This window comes from Cariama cristata, unplaced genomic scaffold (assembly GCF_000690535.1).
Source record: "Cariama cristata isolate BGI_N322 unplaced genomic scaffold, ASM69053v1 scaffold17838, whole genome shotgun sequence".
In the NCBI taxonomy this organism is placed as follows: Eukaryota; Metazoa; Chordata; class Aves; order Cariamiformes; family Cariamidae; genus Cariama; species Cariama cristata.
The window spans coordinates 1-21374 of NW_009633056.1; the positions used below are offsets into that span (position 1 = coordinate 1).

The 21374-nt window shown below is 53.0% G+C and overlaps 2 protein-coding genes across 2 annotated transcripts; both read left to right on the forward strand.

Annotated features, from left to right (window-relative positions):
• The first annotated feature begins 2201 nt into the window (after positions 1–2201).
• Positions 2202–9714, forward strand: CD276 (CD276 molecule). Its single transcript, XM_009706605.1, has 7 exons — positions 2202–2252; positions 3688–4038; positions 4434–4730; positions 5946–6086; positions 7786–7827; positions 8286–8321; positions 9692–9714. The coding sequence occupies exons 1-7, from the start codon at positions 2204–2206 to the stop codon at positions 9712–9714; spliced, it is 939 nt and encodes a 312-aa protein (XP_009704907.1). The 5' UTR covers positions 2202–2203.
• A 7088-nt stretch (positions 9715–16802) lies between these two features.
• Positions 16803–20098, forward strand: LOC104156627 (zona pellucida sperm-binding protein 3-like). The gene is made up of 9 exons (XM_009706606.1): positions 16803–17210; positions 18039–18157; positions 18242–18345; positions 18553–18730; positions 18806–18926; positions 19033–19124; positions 19194–19342; positions 19619–19738; positions 19968–20098. The coding sequence occupies exons 1-9, from the start codon at positions 16803–16805 to the stop codon at positions 20096–20098; spliced, it is 1422 nt and encodes a 473-aa protein (XP_009704908.1).
• The last annotated feature ends 1276 nt before the right edge of the window (positions 20099–21374 follow it).

Genomic DNA, 21374 nt, shown 5'->3' on the forward strand with positions numbered 1-21374 from the left:
AGCAAACAGATAACCCGTCCCTTCCTTTCCACCGCCAAATACCGCACCCAAATACCCACCCGGGTTTTGGGGGTTGCACCCCACTTTTCTACCCCTCCTTTGCAGGCCATGCCCCGCTTCCCCGCGGGGTCCTGCCTTGCAAGCGGAGAGACTCTGCTGCGCACTGAGAAGTTAAGCGGGGACTAAAAATAGGCTGGAGCAGAGCTGGGGTCTTCATTGGCACAAACAAGCACAAACCCCAGGTAGGAGAGGAGCAAAGCGGGGGGCTCAGCCCAGGCACCTGCAAAAGCTGGGACCGACCCAGACTGGTGGGTGAGAACTTCTCCCAACCAGCAGATGTTTTCTTTATACCTCCGGCCATACCTCAGGGTCATAATCTGGCAGTTAATAATCTGAATATTATAAAAAATATTATAAAAAAGCAGCATTTTGGCAGTGTGATGGTAAATATTAAATGGAGAATGGGTGACGTATGGTCCCCAGGGTCCCACTGCAACGGGGGATTTAATTATTCCTTGGGTTTCTGGAGGGTTCAGCCTTCCTGGCTTGCAAGTGCATGAGGGTGACCCTCTTCAGGGGATGTGTTCATGGGGTTTGTTATATCCTGATTTATGACGAAAGCTGAGGTCGGAGGCAGAGTCCATCCTTCGGCTGGGACCCACACCGCAGGGCTGGGGAAACTGAGTCACAGAAAGGTGAGAGACCCACTGAAAGACTCCCGACTGGAGAAGGAGGGTTTGGGACATGGGTGTCCCCTTCCTGTGACACCTCTGAGATGGTCCGGCAGGACTTGTAGGTCACGAAACCTCTAAAATACAATTTTTTTTTAGTATCACCAGGAAAAGGAAAGAGCTCCAAGGGTGAGCATGAGGGAGATGAGACATGGTTTCCCTTGCCCAGGCAGCTGAGCGATGCCCCGTCACCCTCTCCCACCACGGCTCCCTCCCTTCCTGGCTGCCTGGGGTTTGGCACGGGGCTGGCTCCAGGCTTGGCTGCTTGGGAAAAGGCAAGAGTCAGGGATATGGTTTAAGGAAAAAAGCTGAATAATTTGTTTTCCCCAAAGGAGCCTTGTGCGTGGGAGGGAAGGAAACGGGATGCTGCCGCAGAGCTCTTGGGGCAGAGCTGTGCTTCAGTTCCCCCCCACCCTGTGCCTCAGTTTCCCCCCCCCCTCGGTGGGAGCTGATCTGAGCAGAGCTTTGGGGCTGCCATTTCCCCAGTTAAAGGAGGAAGGTGCTGACGGCCAAAGCTGTTCTTGCTGCACCCTGGGAAACCAGTGCTGCGACCCTGATTTATTGCAAATACGACTCTTGCGCCAAAAACCGTCGGCGCTAAAGGCTCTGGGTGGAGCAGCGCAGCTCTGGGATATGCTGAGACAGGGATGGGACATGGCAACGGCAGAGCTGGCCGTGATATCTGGGGCTCATTTATGCTACAGGGGAGGAATGCGGGTCACGAGGGGCCTGGCGAGCTCTTGGCACAGCTGGGGAGGGATGCTCGGGAAGCGAGCCATGGTAGCCAGCGGTGTTGGGCAGCTTGCCCTTGCCTCTCCCCACATCCAGCTCTGAGATGCTCTGATTTTATTCCCCATTTTTCGGGGCAACTTTGTGCCGCAGACTTTCCTGTTGCGAGCAGGGATGAACCTCACAGCCCATGAGCCACTGGTGGAGCCAGGAATCTGCAAACCTCTTATGTTTAGTTTTTAGCTGTTTTGGACACTGGGAGCGAGTTGCTTCCTCTTGGAGGACAGGGATGTAACAGCCCAATGCTGCGGCAAAAAGCTGGGAAAGAAACAAAAGGGGAGGAGAAGCAGTGAGGAGGGGAAGAGGCTCACGTGGCTTCCCCGGGGCACCGGCCAACGCCTCCGGCACAAGAGCTGCCTCCGGGTCCATCAGCTCCCCGGTGCAGGGGATGCACTGGTCCCTTGGCTGATGCCAGGCTGGAGGCAAATCCCCTCCTGTGTTTTAGAATGGGGTGGGTGCTCTGGTTGCGGGGCAGCTGGAGAGGATGACCGACACGGGATCCTGATGCCTGGGGGATGCCGGTCTCCTGCTCTCTGCCCCTGGTTCCCAGCACCATCTTTGTGTTTTCTTCTATTTTTCCCCAGCTCAGGGCCCTTGCTGCGAGAGGGAAGACTCCCCGTGAGAAGGACGCCCAGGGCCGTGCTCGCTTCTGCTTTCTTACCCAGGCTTTGCTCATGCCAAAGATGCTCTGCCTGCTGTTTGCCCTGGGAGCGTTGGTGCTCAGCCTGGCAGGTGAGCAGGGCTGCAGAGGGGTTTGAGGTTGGCGTGGTCTGCGTGTTGCCACCCTGAAGGGGTTGTCCCGAGTGCCCTGTTCACCCCGACAAAGCTACTTTTGACCTGTGGTTCCTTGTGGCAGCGCCTACAAAGTGTTTCTCCTGGTTTTGTGGTCCTCCAGCTGCCCAGGGCATCACCCCGTGGGTGTGATGGCTTCTGGTGCACGTGGGCCACCCTCGTAGCAGGGGACACCACCTCCTGTGTGCTACAGCTGAATGGCAAAGCCATGGGAGGACTAAATCCTGAAGGTTTCTGACCTACCTGGGTCTGTCCCCATGCACTGCAGCTCCTTGCCCCCCAGCACCTCAACTTGGGAGAGACATTGGGACCGAATCCTTTCAGGATGCTCAGCAGCCAGCAGTGGTTCCGGCCAGGCTGGGTAATGTTCCTAAAACCTTCTGGCATTTATTATTAGCCAGAAGGAGACGTGATGCTCTCGAGCCTGCCAAGAGCCAGGCAGGCTGCCCGAGCGCTCTTCTCCTGCCTGTCTGCCCGTCTGCGGCCCCTGGCAGGTCTCCTCCAGCCTGGCTCTTCCCTGCAACTCCTCATCCTACCAACTCGGGCTCTTGCTTAAAATTTAATGTCTTGTTGCTGCCCTCGTCCCCAGGGAGATATTTGCTGCAGGTAACAGCTTTGGTGTGTTCTGCAGTGGTGTTGAGGTCGGAATATAAAGCAAATCCTTGGTCTGAGGTGAAATTTTTCCCCTTTTCCTCCCTGTTTTGGGGTTGGGGGGACTTGGTGAATGAAGCGCTGATGGTGCCCTTGGTCTGCTTTGGGGGATGTCACTGCCCGCTGCCAACTGGCACCCCAGGAGCAGTTCTGAGCACGGAGGGTCCGGCAGCCCTGGCACGGTTGGCGTTGCTCCCTGATGCAGTGGCAGGGTTGGCATCGTGCCGTGGCTTGGGGTTGTGGCTGGCATCTTGCCATGGCACTGGGATGCATTTGGCATCGTGCCCTGGCATGCCGGTTGGCATCACGCTGGAGCACTGGTGCCATCTAGTGCCTGCCAGCCCGGCCACCGCGCTGCCAGGAGCTGGCTCGTCCTGGGGACACGGGACTATGTCCCCACTGCTGTCACCCACCAACCTCCTCTCCCTGTGGGGAAAAAACCAGGCTGTGCGTCCCAGGGGGATGTGTAAGTTTGGGTGCCCGTGGCCGCAGCTGAAGGCAGTGGTGCCCCAGGTTTGGCATCGGATGTGGGACTGTCTCCCTGCTGGCAGGGTGGGCTTGGCTGGGGGTCGGTGCTGGGGATGGTCCTGAGATGCCACCTGCCCACGGGTCCCTCTCATGGGCATCCCTCAATTTGCTTAGATGTTATCCAGATGGAGAATTAAGGAGGTGCTTCTGCAGGGTCTCACCACCGCCTGCTTTTGCCCTCACCACCCTCCCACAGGTGCCATGGAGATCCAGGTCCCGGATGAGCCCATTGTGGCTCTTTTCGGCCGAGATGCCACCCTTCACTGCTCCTTTTCCCCCGAGGCCAACTTCAGCCTTGATGACCTGAGCCTCATCTGGCAGCTAACGGACACCCAGCGCTTGGTCCACAGCTTCTCCGGTGGCCGGGACCAGCTGGTAGATCAGGGTGGGGGCTACACCAACCGTACGTCCCTCTTCTATGACCAGCTGGCCCAGGGCAACGTCTCACTGCTCCTCCGACGCGTGGAGATCTCGGATGAGGGAAGCTTCACCTGTTTCGTCCGTGTCCGGGACTACAGCAGCGCAGCTGTGACGTTGCAGGTGGCAGGTGAGAGATGGAGAGTTGCGATGTCCCTACGTGTCTCCCCAAAGAGAAGGGTTCTCCATCATGCTTTGCTCCTCTGTGGAACCTCTTTGTCTCTCCACCCTTGCTGTGGTCTCCCCATGAAGTCAGGTCTCTGTTAGAGACCAACCAGCTGCATCTCCACAAAATATTGCTGGTGGGGGATGTGGTCCCTTCCCTGCCATGATGGAGAGGCTCTCAGTTGAGAGGCCACCTGGAAGCATGGCCATAAATGAACCAAAGCTAGGGAGGCTTCAGCTGGTCGGTCTTTTCAGCTGGAAGAGTCTGTCCTAGGGCTTACCCAACCTCATTGGCTTGCTCCAGATCCTGATCCTTTGGTCTTCTCCATTGCCTCATGCCAACTGTCCTCTCCATTGCAGCTCCATACTCCAAGCCCAATGTGAACCTGGAGCCCAACAAGGACTTGAAGCCAGGAGATCTGGCAGCTGTGACTTGCCACGCTTCCCGTGGCTACCCTGAGGCCAGCGTCCTCTGGCAGGACAGCCAGGGCAGCAACATCACGGAAAATGTCACGACATCCCAGGTGGCCAACGAAGAAGGTCTCTTTGACGTGCACAGTGTCCTCCAGGTGTTGGTGGAGCCCAGCAGCACCTACTCCTGCCTGGTGCGAAACCCGGTGCTGCAGCAGGAGGCCCAAGCTTCTGTCACCATCACAGGTGAGCCAGTGAGAGCCAAAATTGGGGGAAGGAAGGGATGGCCTCTGTCTGAAGAAGGTGACCGCAGTGGCACTGGGATTCCTACTGTGGCCCAGAGCCACCCTGGGGGTTGCTACCCCACATCTCTGCTCTACCTCTCTCCCCATGGACATACAAGGGTGACTTGAGGCTGTGCCGTCCTCCCCTGTCACCCCACACCAATGTCGCACCTAAAACCAGCATCCTTAGTTCTTAGTCTCTAGCTTTGCTAGTTGCCCTGTCCCAGTCTAAACCACCCCAGATAGCCAGCACAGGGCATGGTAGTTGTCTTCTCCTTAGCATGTGGCCATGGGATGCTCTCAATTTGAGGTTCTCCGTCCCAGCTGCAGCAATCCTACTTCAGAAATACAGGCAGGAGGAGTTCATCAAGCACGTTCAGCCTCGCTGCTTCACTCCGAGCTCCTCCCGTTGCCCTCCTGGAGCTCTTTATAACCTTGTGTGCTCTCCGGTAGCATTAATTAGTGTTTAATTACCCTTGGTACAACATTTGCTGGTTTGGGAAGGTGGGTCCCTGGTGGAGCATAAACTTTTTGGCTGGATGCACCAGACTCTTGCAGGAAAACTTGCGTGGATGCTGCTGTTTGGGGACAGAAGGGTGGCTTTTGCGTGGGTTCCCAAGCATGCAAGCAAATGGTCAGCTCTGAGATGACATCTGAGGAGGGGCAGGGTTTGGGGCAAGACTTTATTTGAAAAAGGAGCAGTATTATGGGGAAAAATTGAATTCCCAGCACTCTGGGAGACATCCCCCAAGCCCTGGTTGTCCCTGTCAGGGGGTCTCAGACCCTGGGGAAGGTGTCCTCGTCTTTCCTCGCCCCGTGGTGTGAGATGAGAAGGGAAAGGGCGCGGGAGCAGCAACATCTAATGCTTCTCTTGGGCTTCTTAGCAAGTGAAGGGTCAGCCTGCCATTTCAGTTTATTAGTGCGATTATTTAAAGGTTAACAAAGTATTTTAGGGACTGACCCAACCTGCTGCTTCCTCAGCCGGATCCAGACCTGCTGGGGGAGGCCATAATTAGAGGCACCGATGGTTTTACTTCCAAAGCCACCCCTTGTGTCACCAACTCCCTCTGTGGGGATGCGCCGCTGCCACTGCGGGGTCCTGGATGCCAAGCATGCATCCCCCAGGTCAGGCGGTGATGCTCACCGTGGTGGTATTTCTCTTTCCTCCCCCTGCAAGGCCAACACCTCGCCTTCCCTGCCGTGGCTCTCTGGGTGACGGTGGGACTTGCCATCTGCGTCGTGGGGTTGCTTGGTGTCTTGGCGTACGTATGCCAGAAGAAAATCCGCCAGAGCTGTGAGGAAGAGGAGGAAAACGCAGGTAATGTGGCAGTTACACCCCGCAAAAGGGATGGGATTTGCAGGGGGTGATGGATAGAGGGTGAAGGATGGAGGGTGATGCATGGGGGGAGCTGGGGCAAATTTTAATGGGCATAGGTTTGCCTTGGTGGTGGCATCTTTGAAACGATGAAGGGGGGCGTAGGTTTGCCTTGGTGGTGGCATCTTTGAAACGATGAAGGGATACTCGGAGCTGCTGGGGTTGGTGGGCATCGCCAGATCTGTGCTGGGTGTGTGCATCGCTCCAGGCCTCGCTTCCTGCTCCGAGCATCCTCTGCATGTCTGGTACTCACAACCGGGCATGCGTGGAGCATCTCCTCCAAGAAGGTGCCTCTAGCACTTGCCACCGTGGAAATGCCAAATGCCAAGCACTTTGACATGTGGAAATAACAAGAGATGCTCCAAGCTCTTGTTTTCTGAATCCTCCTCCTGTGGTGTTTTTTTTTTCTTTTCTTTATTATGGAGAGGTGTTTGCACAAAAAGGAAGACATTGTTGCTTTAAAAAAGCTGCTGTGCTCCAAAAATGGCTGCAGAAGCAGCTTGCTGGCGTTCCTTGTTTGTTTTCTCTTGCTGCCTCCCGAGGTGTTTGCTCTGCCAAAACCTTTCCCTGCAGTGCTGCGGGGCTGGGACCCACAGCCTCCCTCCCTGGGGGCTCCTGCTTCACTCCTCCTCTCTCTACCATTGAGGACATCGGTGCTGATGCCACCATGATCCCTGGCTGTCGGGTGTCCCCAGCAGTGGGGACTGAGAGGGTTTTCCCCTGGCAGATCCCAGGGAATCGTCTGTAGGATGTATATCTAAAAAAAAGATTAAAAAAAAAAGAAAAAGTATTTATTTCCCCCCGCCCCCCGTAACAGAGTATTTTCTCCTTGGCCAGGGGATTTGCATTGCCGTGATGCTCAGGCGTGGCCCTGGGCCAGCTGACCTCAGTCCTTTAGCATCAGGACACGGCTCCCAGCCCGCGATGTTTTGCACTGACAGCTGCGTGCCCTTAGCAATAACCTTTTGCTGTGGCTCTTGGTCAACTAGAAACCAGGCAGAGACCCTGCCTGTGAGCCTGGCAGCCGCGGGACGCAGGAGCAGCAATTTTTGCTGGTCTTTCTGGCCAGGAATAGCATTGCAGCAGGTCCTATACATGGGGTGCAAAGCGCCCAGGCTCCCGGATGGGGTGACAGCCTGGCAGCCCGGTGGGTGCTGCGGGAGGGGGAAGGGGATGCTCATCCCTCGGTGCTGGTGGGGTATCCCGGAGGTGTTGGGGGATCCGTCGTCTCCCCGCTGAGTCCCTTGCTGAGCGCCGCTCCAGATGGCGGCTGTGCTATAAATAGGGAGGCGAGCGGCTGCGTTGCGTTGCCGGGAGCTGTGACTTTTTCTGCTTTGCTTGTAGGGGATGTGCCACCCTGGCACAACCTTGTGCTGGGGGAAATACCCCCTACAGGGTGCTGGAGGGGAGTGCTGGTGGGTACCAGTCACCTCCTGCCTGAGCATCACCAGTGGCTTGGCAGTGCCCGGTCCTGAGCAGACCCTGGGATGTGTGGTGGTCGTGGGTGGCTCTGAGCAGCTGGGGACGGTGGCAATCCAAGGGGTATCCACCAAACCCGGCTGCCTGAGGCGGTGGGGCTCAGGGTGGGCACTGGACTGGAGCCTGGCAGATGCTTCACACGCTCTGACTTGCTCTTTTGCAGGGACAGAGGAGCAGGACGAGGAGGGGGAAGAACCCAAGACAGGTGGGTGCATGATACTTGCTTATTATATACGTGAGTGCATTATAGTGTGCGCTCATACCACTGTCCCCTACACAAGCAAACACCCCACCGGGCACCCTCCACTGGTGCTTAGCCCCCCCATGCTTGAACACTCTTCGATGCACCCCCTCAGACTGGCAGCTCCCTGATAAGCCACCCTATCTCTTAATAAAAAAGCAGTCATGGTGCTCTGCTGTCATCAAATGAGTTAATTATATGCTCAGTGATTGCCTTTATCTGCTGGCGCAGGACCCGCTCCTTCACTGTTGGGGAGGTTTAGGAACCTGAGGTTGGTTTGCAATGGAAATTGGTGGGTGCAGTTATTGGAGTGGGTTCCCCAAAATGGGGCTCTTAGCTGTTTCCTCCAGGGAGGCGTTCCTTTGCAAGTACCCCCCTCCTGTATGCTGGGGACTGACCATGTGCTGTTTTGCTTTTTGCAGCTCTGCAGCTGCTGAAGAGTACAGAGAGCAAAGACGGTGAGTGCGTTTGCCAGGCAACGGCGTAGGACCGTGACCTGGCGGCTCATGATAAAGATTTCTTCCTAGCACACTGGAGATGATGCTCAGATCTAAGTGTAAAGCATCTGTTGCATCTCCATCATCCATCATTGTTCCCCTGCCCCTGCCTCTATTTAAATTTTTTTTTTCAATTTTTTTCTTTTTTACCCAGTTTTCTATCAAATCTTCCCAGATCAATTATTTCCCAGCACCCATTTCCACTCCAATTTGGGCTGCACTTGCTCTGGCCACTGCTCATATTTCCCAGCAGTGATGGAGTGATGCGGCCAATGGCTTCAACATGGCGTTTCTTCTCTTATCCTTCCTTTTCTTGGGCATCTTGGGGCTGAGAAAAGCCTCCTCCCACCTACCTGGGTCATTGCGAGGAATTGGGGTCTTTTTTTGAGTGTTGCCATCGGTTCGCTAAGAGGAGAGGAATCGATGGGGTTGGTTCTCACCTTGCAGAGGGGGAAGCATGCGCTTCATCCCTCCCCATGCAGAATTCCCCAGCAGCAGCCTGGTGCTGAGTTTCTGGTGGAAATTAATGAAAACCGGAGTTCCAGCTCCTGTTTCTGCCTTTCAGTATCTTCTTCCAACAGCCCATCACCCAGCCCAGCCCAGTGATGGGCTCCAGCACTTTCTGTGGCTGGTCAGCCCTGCTCCTCCCCAACTCATCCTCATCCCAAGATCTCAATCTTTTAATTTATTTCCTTTCTTATTAAAGGCAGAGGCTTGACCTCCACCACTGGTGCATCGCTGCTAATTTAACCCTCCCTTCCTCTTTTATTAACAGCCCTGTTTTTTCTCTAATGCCATTTTCCCCCCCACCCTTATAGGTTTATAAAAGCCTTTTCTCCTTTCCCCTTCACACCTTTAGCGAAGCATCAACTGACTCTGCTTTTCCCCTTTTTTTTTTTCCCTCCTCACTGCCCTTATCTCCCCCTTGCAAGCCGCCACAGACTGTGCTTGGCTTCCCGGCCCCTTGGCTTTTCATCCCTGATGCAGTCTGTTTGCTTAACCCCATGTGCGAGACATCTCCTGCTTGCTCCTTGACCGCTTTTTCGCAGAAACGAAGCTTGAATAATAACATCTCCCGGGGTTTACTGGCTGCAGAGTTTTTTTCTAGCTGGGAGGACGGATGGAGGGATAAAAACGCCTAAATACACCTGGTCATATTTGCCCAAAGCTGGCATCAGCCTGGGAGTGGGGAGGATTGCGGGGTGATCCCAGTTTTCCAGGGCAAGGAGAACCAGCAACAAAATTAACTAATTAATTCGGACCTGTGGATTATTATTATTTTTTAATGTCTTTGCCATCTTTTATTTGGTCTTTTTTTTTTTTCTCCCTAGATAATGAGCAAGAAATTGATTAACAGGAGCTGGGACACCCCCAGGCAGCACCCTGTGCCCTGGACCACCTGAGATGTCTCCAGCAGGGATGAGCTCCAGGTCCCCTGGGGAGGGCATGGACCTCTTGCCACCCCTCATCTTTTACCCCATCACCCTTCTCCTTCCCCGGCCATGTCTTCGGGGTGCCCTGGGGCTGGAGAGAAGCTGCATCTCTTTATCCCCGGTGAGCCCCTAAGACCGGTGCATCCTTCCTGGGGACAGTATATGTGGGGTGGAGGCTCTTCCCTGTCCGTCCCCACGTGGGGCTGAGAGCAACCAGCGTCGACCATTCTCCCCAGCACCCTCTGTGCCTGCTCCTGCTTGGCTGTGGCTGAGCCAGCTGCCTTCCAGGTGCCTTCCAGGGCAAATTTCAGTGCCCTTTCCAAGCCCAGAGGCCTTGTGATGGGCTCGGTGTGGTCCCTGGGAGTGCTTGATGGAGCCCCAGAGGCTCCAGGAAGATGGAAGGGACCTGTGGGACCCCGAGGCACAGGGGGACAGAGCTGGTGCTCTCAGCCCTGATGGATGCACCGCTCCGGGGACATATGGAGATGATTATTTTTTCATGTTGTACCACTGTGGTTCCCACTGGACTTTTATTTTTGCCTTAAATGCAAAATCCCATTGAGGCAGTTATTCCCTGCCTTGAATTAACCCAGGGGATTTTTTGAAGGGAGGTCAAAAGGCAGGGCTTGGGGGGGAAACCTGCCGGCCAGGTGAAGCCCCCCTGTCCTTCCTGGGGTGACAAAGCCGATGCTTTGGGGGCTAAAGCACTAGTGGGGATGAACCTGGCTGGTATGTGGGGTCAAGTCTTTGTGTTTCCCGTGGGATCAGGGGACTTTGCCCCCATGTGTGTCCTGGGGGTCCTTCCTCCACTGCTGGGTACCTGCATGGGGCACCCAAACTGCCAGGGTGGAGAAGGTAGTGTGTCCGTGGTCCCGCTCTGGTGGGTGGAGAAGTCCCCGCTGTGCCCCTCGATAGCTCTTCTGCTGGTTTTTGTTGTTATTTAAAATCCAGAATCTGAAGGGATTTTTGTGCCTTGACAAATAAATTCGGGGGTTGTTTTGGACAATGCTTTGAGGGCTCAGCATGGTGTCTGGGATGCAGCTTTGGCCATAATTAAGTTTAAATATTGAAATTCCCAGAGCAAAACATTTGTGTCCTCCTTTCAGCCCAGCCCCATCTGTCCCTTGGTTCCCTGCTGCCACTGTGGCACCTCGCACCGTGCCACCCTCACCCATCACCTGACATGGGGAGAAAACTCCAGCAATGGGGAGATGCTTTCCATGTTTTAATTTTCCATATTTTAATACCTCCAGCAGCAGAATGAAGAGCAAAATCCCAAAGGGACATCACCATCTGTCTGAGATCGCTCTGAAATTCGGGATGGTTAATCCCATCGATGGGATGTGAGCAGGGTCTGACGGGGACCAACGGGGAAAGGACCTTCCTAAATCGCCCATGGAGGATTATTTTTAGCTCTCCTTCCCCGGGCATGAAGCCAGGCTCTGCATTTCAATAGAAAAATATTTCTAGAAGCGAGACAAGGGAAAGCGTGCTGGTATCAAACTCGGATTAGGAAGAGGATGGATGGTGATTTCATTTAGGGGTTTTGATCTACCCCCTGAATTATGTGCTGGTGCAATTTTTAAGGAGGTGCAGGAGGTACTATTAGTATTATTTAGCACCCAGATGTGGTGGGCTGGGGAAATTAAGCTATTACCCCCCACACACACCCCCCAGCTCCTTGATGGGCAACGGGATGAGTTGTCCCCACATCCAGGACATCTTTAAAGGTCCTGAGATGGTGCCAGCATCCCTGGGGATGTCTCCTCCAGCTGGGAGCTTTCTGGGGCATTTCTTTGGGCAGATTTGAGGGGTTTTTTTTTTGGTTTGTTTTTTGTTTGGCAAAATGTAGTCTGGGCCATGCAGGGAAGGGAGATCTTGAGGGTGGCAAGGGAGAAAATCATAATTAAGCTCTGGCAGCCCAGGGAAAATAGAAAATATTGCTTAGGTGGCTCAGGCTGATGAGCTGTCCCGAACTGTGAGCTTCTGCTCGGGACTGAGCTGCTCACCACTGGTACCGGGAGAATGTGCTCTGCTTTGACGTGGGTTAAAGCACCCCCAGAGGAGCTTAGTTGTCTCCCTTGTTCCCATGTGCCATCCTACTTTTGGGGGTGTCCAGGTGATAGGTCTTTTTTGGGGGGGAAACTATCCATCTTCGTCAAGGTCTCCTTAATCCAACGTGATGGTTTACGGGTGCTGTGGATGAGACCCAGGCAGGGACGAGGCTGGTCGGCTGTGATGCTGTGATTCTGCGGGGTTTTTTCCATTCCCCAAAAGCCCCAACATCCTTCTCCACCTGCTCCTGGATAACAGCGAACCTGGCAGCTGAGAAAGTGGGATTTAACAGGGATGCAGAGTGCAAAGGACCCGACACTGAGAGCTGGCAGCAGCTTAGCTGCTGAAGCTTGCTCGTGTTTGCTCTCATCCCTCCCGGGAGCAGGCAAGGCTCTGAGTTCATCCAAACACCCTCGATGGGTAAAAAACAACAAAAAAATTGCATTTGGCAGATTATTTCAGAAAGCGCCGGGGTGAGTCTCTTCCCAGCGCCGATCGATGGTGGCTTGATTCTCCCCATCAATAATAAATAAAGGGCTCCTGCATCTTCTATTGACCTAATTCTGGAGGGAGGGGAGGATAGAGATGCTGAGCCTCTCTTGCTGCCTCCCTCCGAGGACTGCATGTTCCGGATGATGGACGATGGGATGGGATGGATGATACCCCTGCAGTGCTGGGGCAGTGTTGCTGCCTGTCCCTATTGTCCCTTTGTCCTGCCTCGGTTCACAGGTGGGGCCATGTCCCTGCAGGCAGCAGCGATGATCTGGAAACCCTGCGAGGTGGGCTGGACCCAAGAACTGCCCAGCACCCGTGGGTGCCCCTGCCCTGCTGTGTGGGTCAGTGTTGTTTTCCAGAGATGAAGGATTTGCAAGAAGCACCGTTTTCTACATGGGCTTGTTTCCATGGGGTGATGTGCCTTTCATCAGGATGAGCAGGATCCGGCTCCTCCACTGCCCCCAAATACCTAATTCTTGGCCTCAAAATTGCCAGCACAGACCCAAATTCAGCTGGACAGCTTAGAACAACGCGGCTGAGCTGCTTTCTGATTTTAAGGCTGCTGCAAATGTAATATCTGACTTTCCCAGGGAAAGCAGAGCCCAGAAACAGCCCTAGGGCTGGATCTTCATGCTGCTCAGCTGATGAAGGCAAGGAGCAAAGCCTCAAGCCCGGGGCTCTGAGCTTCGGGGAGAACTCATCTTAGGGAGGGAGTATTTTAAAAATCACTTTCTACCTCTGCTCGTAGCTTTTCCTGGGAAGCAACATCCCCAAAAGATTTAAATTGGTCTAAAAATCCAGGATTTGTTGTGAGCAACCAGTTTTTATTTTATTTTCCTTTTGTTTCATCCCAGTGCAACAACTGGGATGGAGAAACCACCCAGCTCTGTGCAGCTCTGCTCGGGGAATTTGCTTTCCATGGGCAAGTCGGAGCCAATGCAAAGCGCTGGCATGCTCAAAAGCTCCTTTTCAGAAAAAAAAGGCCTTGAAAAACTCTCCACTTGTGCCATCGATCCTGGTACCCAAATCCTTTTGATGGGGGGTGAAGAGTACCATGGTATTCCCAAGGGGACTGCGTGGAGTTGGCACTTTCAGAGCCAATTTCTCCCTCCCAGGATCCATTTTTCGGAGCCCAGTCCCAAGTGGGTTATTCCCTGCAGCCACAATACCTCTGGTCTGGCTAAGCCAGAGTTAACAGAGGGGTTGAGAGACATTTTAATTACAGATTTGGCTATCCCGCGTGATTTATCCCAAGTAATATTCCCAAGGGGACTGCGTGGAGTTGGCACTTTCAGAGCCAATTTCTCCCTCCCAGGATCCATTTTTCGGAGCCCAGTCCCAAGTGGGTTATTCCCTGCAGCCACAATACCTCTGGTCTGGCTAAGCCAGAGTTAACAGAGGGGTTGAGAGACATTTTAATTACAGATTTGGCTATCCCGCGTGATTTATCCCAAGTAACTCGAGCAATTTATCCATCAGCAGTTATAAGGGATCTGAAGCAGAAAGAAAGCACAGGGAGTATTTATCGCGGTGACTCAGAAGTCGTTTAAGAGAGATTTGAAACAAAATGGTGATGTTGCTTAAAAAACCCCTACCTGGCATAAAGAAGTTATCTCCAGCCAGGAAAATTAATGAGCGATATCATTTTTGAACTCCAGTTCCCCTCTTTTCCTACGTTAGCCAAGCGGGATTCTTTTCTCTTTGGGATGCGCAGCCAAAGCGTGGCATGGAGACGAGGGAATTGGGGTGACGTTTCAATGTCATTTTACGATCGAGTGGCATTTCAATGTTATTTTACCATCATTACTCACGGTGGGTGAGACAAACCCCCTCTGCCAATGCTTTTACAAGCGGGATCTGAGCCGGTGCGCTGCAGGCTTGGTGACAGCATCATTTTCTCCGGGACCAGCGAAGAGAGGTTGGTGTTGCTTAATGAGCCTTAGAGAAACATGTGGTGTCTCAGGTACGGAGATGTTGCTTAAACAGTGCCGGAGAAGTGTTCAATTCCCCTATTTTTACTTAACACTCCAGTGAAAAAGCACTCTGGTAAATAAACAGATGCCTTCAGATGAGCCACCTAGGGAAAAAGTGCTGACAGTGCAGTTCTTTTTCACACCCGACAGAGAAATGATTTTTCTCATCTCAGGTGGTGAAGTTGTGTATAAAAATGAAAAATTCAGAGGGAGTCCCATCCCAAAGGGAGGATGTGCTATTGCTTCCTACAGCGTAGATTCAACAGTGGGACTCATCCTGTTCAACTGAAGGCTTTCCAAGGAACGTGGATGGGGCGTACGCAACCGTTGGCCTTCCCCTTCTAGCAGGGGCTCAGTGAAGACTGCGGCAAAAAGGAGATGGCCCCCAATGTCCTTCATTCCTGGAGGAAATCTATAGTCAGAGGACTTTGCAAATGGAAAGGGCTATTCCTTCAGAGCTATTAAATACAGATTATAGTGATGGATGCGGCACTCGCTGCGGCGTGAGAGCGGGGAGGTGGTGGATGGGGTGGGTTTTTTTGCTGCCTATTGATCTCTTTTGTGCCCAAATAAGAATAAAAGCTGTTCACCACCCAACAGGTTCAGGCTTTTAAGGCCAGTGAATCTCCCATCTCCATTTCATCCCAAATGCCTGAATTTATTTCCCACCATCCCACTCCTGGTGCTTCAACTTGCCAACCTTTGGCTGGAACTCTTGCAAGGTGTGAGAAACCCACCTTTGAGCAGAGAAACTTTGGGCTGTGTTAGCGTGAGACACAGGGCTTGGGCTGTACGTGGCTCCTTGGGTTTCTAGATGAGCTGCATCTCTCACTTTGGAACAGGAGCAAAGTTGCGTGGGATGCAGGCATTCATTCATGTAGACCTGGTTCCCCATAGAGATGGTTTGCAGAAGGTTGGGTGAATCAACCTCTGGACCTTCAGTGCCGTGGCCTGCTGCTGGGCTGGATGATCGGGCTGTGGGCAGCAGGAGCATCATCTCCCATCCTCCTGGATGCCTTCAACTGCAGGAACCCCGCCCTGAGCAAACCCAGCTTGTGGCGTAAAAGATACCAACTTAGCACAGGGATGAGCTGGATTTGGAGATGACCCACTGCTTGCTGAATTAATAACGAGGGCTTGAGCCGCTGGAGAGTTTTTTCTTGTTGTATCATTTATTCATCATTCATAAAAATACCAGGGACAAGGCTGGGACATGGAGATCATGCCAGAAAAGGATGGCGTGCGTGTGCATGGCATTATTCATGCTTCAGGGAGACAACAGACAATGCCTAATGCATGAGCCAGCAAGGGAAGGGGATCCCACCAGGAATTTGGTTGCACCCCCATGCTCTTGATGGGAGCTTTGGTCATCCCAATTCATTGCTGCGGTCTCCCCTACAAGCAAACAGTGCAGTTCACCCCACCCCAAAGCCATCCCACAGATCTTAGCAGACCAGGAGGAAGATGCTTCAGCCAATAAACCCCATTTCCCTGGGCACCCATGTAAAGCACCATTAGAAACGCACCATGAATACAACCACTTAGGCTAAAAAAAAACCCCTCCCGGCTTGTTCAGCTGCCTTGTTGAAGAGCGTGTGTGTGCAGGGCATCACCCCCATGTCAAGGGGACCCCGCTCACTGGGCTCTGCCACTGCAGTAAATGGCTTTGAGTGACCCCCAACCTCTTCATCCAGCTCAGCAATGTAGAGCCATTAGTCATCGTACTGTACACACCAGCAGCTGTGCCAATTAGCATAATTAACACACGAGGGCCAATTAATCTCTTGATTATGCCTGCCATTCACTTATCAGCTGCTATTATGGGAAGATCGGCTTTTGTACCTCTGCTTTCTATGCAAATAAGCCGGTTATGATGCCTTCATTACTCGATACACAATTACCCATGAAATCGAGCACGGACAGATTGCCAACAGACACGGGCCAGAGCCCAGGTGGATTTTGCAGTTAAAGTCCTCTCCATTTCTGAACGTGCCACCTTGAGTGGTGCTCCAGAACCTGGGGTTTGGGGAATTGGTGATGCTGATGATGAGAGGGAGACCAGGGGAGAAATGCTTGTGGGAGCCTGACTGAGCCCTTGTCATCTTGGTGGCCAAAATTGGCTCCATCTCATATAGTGAGAAAGACAAGGATGGACATACAAGGGACAAAAGCAGAGGGCTTGTTGCCAGTTGGCCACCGAGGTGGCAGCAGGTGATGCTACCTGAAACAGACAAGACACAGGGACATGGAACAAACTACTCCAGGGCAATTCCCAGGTGCAGGTCCAGGGAAATAACCCTCCATGCCCCAAGAGGGAGGGATGGGCCCAGCTGAGTCCCATCATCCTGAGCTGCTCCTTGCTGGGTGGAGTCCTGCCTGCAGCCCCCAGGTGTGCCCCGTCTGGGCTGGGCTGGGCTGCTGGGAGTGCTGGTATAAAAGGCTCCTGAGCAGCATCTTTTCCATGAGCTGGTTTTGCTGGGGTCAAGATGGGGTCTGGAGGCAGCCTGGGCTTTGCTCTCTTTTGCTGGGTACTGGCTGAAGCAGCATCTTACAGCCCTTGGGGTTTCCCTCAAAGGGACTTGGAGGTCTTGAGGGTCCGGGGGGACTCCTCTTGGAGCTGGCCCCATGTGCCTTTCTTCTCCCAGCCCTCCCCGTGGGCATGGGTGGATGTCTCCCAGCTCCAGGCTGCAGCCCCACTGCACCCCGTGGCCGTGCAGTGCCAGGAGGCACAGATGGTGGTCACGGTGCACAGGGACCTCTTCGGCACAGGGTGCCTGGTCAAGGCTGCGGACCTGACCCTGGGCTTGGCTGCCTGCTTGCCTGTGACCCAGAACGCTGCTGAGAGCACGGTGACCTTTGTGGCTGGGCTGCATGAGTGTGGCAGCACCCTGCAGGTAAGGTGGGATGCTGGGGTGAGAGGCTGCTCCATCCCTGGTAATGCTGTGTAGGGTATGGACCTTCTCTGGGCTTTGACCAGCACTGGGTGGGTGAATGGGAATTATTGTGGACAGCTTAACTGCTAAAGAGCAATGTGCTGTTATGCTGCCTCGTTCACCTTGGCAAAGGTCTTGATCCTAGAAATAACCTGGTAAAGGAGATGTTGGAGTTTGAGAAGGGTCTCATCTGGTTGCAGCAGCTCTCTGGTGGGGAGTGGTGTGACCATAGCAGAGCTAACTTTTGCAGTATGGGTACTACCCTCAAGCCCTAGATGAGGCACACACTCAACAGCAAGCAAGGTTTGTAGTGGTTTTATGGCTTGGACAGATGCAATGGGATGCATGAGTACATGGGAGAACTGGACATAGCTTGAAACTGCAGTGATTGTCCCTGGGTAAGTAGGGAAACTTGCTGGGAACTTGCTGACCTCTTCCACAGGAGAGGAGGAGGGCTGCCTGGAGCTGGTGTGTCCCAGTTCTCCTGGGGGAGGAGGTTTGCAGATCTACTGTCCTACAGCCCCTGCCTACCTGATGTGGGTAGTTGCTGGAGTGTCAAAGTCCTTGACACTGACCTCCTACAGGGCTGGCACCTTGTTGGGGTGCCAGTACAAAGCTTTGTGGCATCCTGTGTGCACTGGATTGGGAATGTGGGGGACAGCCTGTGACTTTGCAGCTGATGGATCTGTGTGTCCTAGCACAGTCAGTGCTGGGTATCTGATGGTGCTGAGCTTCTGGTTGACTGGTTTGTTTTACTGACTTATCAGCTCTCCTGAATCTTCCTTCCAGATGACCCCAGACTCCTTGATCTACAAAACGAGTTTGTCCTACAAACCTACTCCTTCTGGCAACCTGGTCATTGTAAGGACCAACCCGGCTGTGGTTCCTATTGAGTGTCACTATCCCAGGTGAGCAAATGGGGGCTGTGGCTCTGTTCCTATGGACCTGAGGTGATGGTGGCATCTTTGTTAACGCGTATCTATTCAATTTAGGAAGAGCAACGTGAGCAGTAATGCTGTCCAGCCCACATGGGCTCCCTTCCACTCCACCCTTTCGGTGGAGGAGAGGCTGATGTTCTCCCTGCGCCTCATGAACGGTGGGTACAGCCCTGTTTCCCTTGGGTCCCTACTCCTGTCAGCTCTTGCTCACATGCCGAGAGCCCAAACAGAGCTATAATCTGGACTAAAATAAAATCTTGCAGAAGTGACACATGGGGTTGCTGCTTGGTTAAGAGGTCCCATGTGCAAGGGACGGCAAGGTGCTTGTCTCCAAAGTGATGTGTAGCCTTGGATCTACCTTCCAGATGACTGGAGTGCCGAGAGACTCTCCAATGGCTTCCAGCTGGGGGAAAGCCTGCACCTCCAGGCTGATGTTGCTTCTGGGGACCACATACCTCTAAGACTCTTCGTGGATGACTGTGTTGCTACTCTGAGTCCAGACAGAAACTCCTCTCCCCGATACGCCTTGATTGACCTCAGCGGGTGAGGGGTGCGGTGCTCTCAGGGTGGTACTGCTGTAGCTGGCTGGGATGTCCCTGACTTCTAACCCTTGTCCAGGTGCTTGGTGGATGGGAGATCAGATGACACCAGTTCAGCCTTCATCTCTCCAAGGCTGAGGCAGGATACACTGCAGTTCATGGTTGATGCATTCAAGTTTGCAGGAGATAACAGAAACTTGGTGAGATGTGGTGCCCACCCCTTCTCCCCCAGTGTGTTCAGAAGCTGTGCTGTTCTGTGTGAATAAATTTCATTAACTTTGGATGTTGCTTTAATTTCCCTTCTAGGTCTACATCACCTGCCACCTGAAGGTCTCCCCAGCTGACCAAGCCCCAAATCCATTGAACAAGGCCTGTTCCTTCAACAAAGCCAGCAGCCTGTGAGTAACTGGTGCACATAGGGAGGGGACCAGCCTGGAGAAGAGGTCTTACAGGTAATTCTATTTCAGTTGGGTTCCTGTGGAGGGTACTGGAGACATCTGCAGCTGCTGTGAGACCGGCAACTGTCCATTGTATGGAGGATACTCCCAGAGAATTAACCCTCTGGCCAGATGGCCAGGGAGACGCTTGAAGAGAGATATCTCTTCTTCCAAGCAAGGTAGGGCTCTGTGTGTCCAAAATGTACCCCCAAGGCAGGATGACCCTCCAGGTTGGGATGGCCAAGATACTGGAAGATCTTTAGCAAATGCATCTCATGTTAAGGACAAACCCAGCTCTTCTCCAATGTCTTTGGGCAAGTGACTGTGTCTGTGTGCCCTTATATTTAAAACTACTAGGAAACTGCTCTTGCAGGGTCCACCTTCCTGTAAGCCCTGAAATCCAGACTAAACAGGAATTACCTCCTTGGAACTCATCCACGTCCATCTCTTCTTAGGTGGGTCCTCAAGGGCAGTGGAGGCTGAAGTCTCAGTTGGACCACTATTAATCCTTGATTCAGCTCAGGGATTATGGAGTTCCTCAGGAGGTCTTGCACCAACAGGAAAGACCCCACATGGTATGTGTTTGTGTATTTGTTTGACTGTGTCTTCAAGTCTCAACTGAAGGTGACTCCAGGTTGATCTAGTCATGAATCCCCCGTTATTTTGCACATGGACAGAGACTTTCTAGTATAATCACCAGAGGACAGGATGAGGGATTCCTTCCTGAAGCTGCCTGCAAGGTCACCCACTGACAGATGGTAGAAAGCCATTAAATGTGTAGTAAGTGGCTCTTGTCTCTTCCAGGTGCTGCTGAAGGATTTCCTACCCTGGTCCAAGTTGCCATGCTCACTGCAGCCACTGTGCTGAGCTTAACTGCTCTTGGACTGTTTCTTGTGTGCAGAAAATGTAGCTGCCCTCCTGGAGTGTCATTGTAACTCCCCAATCCTAATAAAGAGAAATGCTTCTGTCCTCCCCTCATGTCCTCAGTGGGAAGGAGGAACAGCAGTCAGCCTTTGCTCTTGTCTGCTTGGATGGGATTCAGGGCTCCATCCTCCAGGTAAGCCATCTCCTGGGGTGGCCACAAGCTCTTGGGAAAGCCACCAATGAATCAGTGGTGGGACCAAAGATGTGGAGAACTGTTGCCACCTGAAAGCATCTCCTAAACCACAGCACTTGGAGGTGGAAGGTGGCTTTGTGCAGGAGGACTTTCCAAATGTCCAGTGCTGCTGTTGAGGCTCCCTGTATGTTGTAAGCTTGGTGTGCAATGCTGTTGCCTGACAGCGAGGAATCCTGAATACTGGCTGCAAATGAGGTATGGCTCCTATTTCCAGACAGATGAGGGAAGAATTGATGCTGCTAACAGATGCTAAATGGATTCCTGACTCTAGAAGTCTTGTTTGCTCCTTCGTAGCAGGGGTGATACTGGAGGATGTGATAACAGCTCTGTCTTGGGCTTGTTGGTGTGAGTTGTTGCAGCCTGGGTGAGCAGGCACTACTACTTGAAGGACACAACAGCAGCTCTAACTCTGGGACTTCTGTGGTTTCTGGGGCCGGGTATGCCTTCTGCTGCTGGGAGATCTGGGAAAAACTTGGTCTTGGAGATGGACAAGATGGGTGTTGCTTCTAAATGCTGTGGCTTCAGCTGTATGGAGAGCAGGGAGCAATGGCTGCATGGGGAAGTGGAACCAGTGATGTTGTAATTAAGAGAAAGGGGACAAATAGGAAAAGCTCTAGTCTATGGACTCTAAACAGATCCCTTTTTTTTAACATAAAGGAGGAGGAAGCCCTCAGACAGTAGGTCTGCCTAGATTATTATCAACTCTTCTTTCAGCAGCCTTGGGGACTCTGTCCCTGCTGTGCTGGAGGAGCTGTGCTATAGGGCACAGGGGTCCTCATCACACTTAAATTGAGTCACTAGGCAGGCCTTAAAGCTATGTTAAATTGGTCTCCTTGCTCTGTAGCTTTCCCTCCTAAACAGCATAGGCTTATCCTGACCTCTTGGCTTGGGGTCCTGAAGGTTTGGGGTGTCCTCTGCCTGGTGGAATTCACGTTGGGTATGAGCTCTTGGTATCTTGACTCCTGATGTGATGAGTCGAACACCAGTTGCACATGTCAGGAGCTTGAGTAACACAAATAGTTGACAAAAGTGGTTTGCTTACCCTGGCCATGTGCCCCAGGGAGCAGTGGTTACCTCCAGTCCAAACTGGAGGC

Bases quoted from the DNA above. Each gene is read 5' to 3' on its own strand.
- CD276 (XM_009706605.1), top strand. From the start codon at position 2,204: ATGCTCTGCCTGCTGTTTGCCCTGGGAGCGTTGGTGCTCAGCCTGGCA. The intron at 2,253-3,687 runs GTGAGCAGGGCT...ACCCTCCCACAG, and splicing joins GTTGGTGCTCAGCCTGGCAG to GTGCCATGGAGATCCAGGTC. The intron at 6,087-7,785 runs GTAATGTGGCAG...GCTCTTTTGCAG, and splicing joins GGAAGAGGAGGAAAACGCAG to GGACAGAGGAGCAGGACGAG.
- LOC104156627 (XM_009706606.1), top strand. From the start codon at position 16,803: ATGGGGTCTGGAGGCAGCCTGGGCTTTGCTCTCTTTTGCTGGGTACTG. The intron at 18,158-18,241 runs GTGAGCAAATGG...TATTCAATTTAG, and splicing joins ATTGAGTGTCACTATCCCAG to GAAGAGCAACGTGAGCAGTA. The intron at 19,739-19,967 runs GTATGTGTTTGT...TGTCTCTTCCAG, and splicing joins AACAGGAAAGACCCCACATG to GTGCTGCTGAAGGATTTCCT.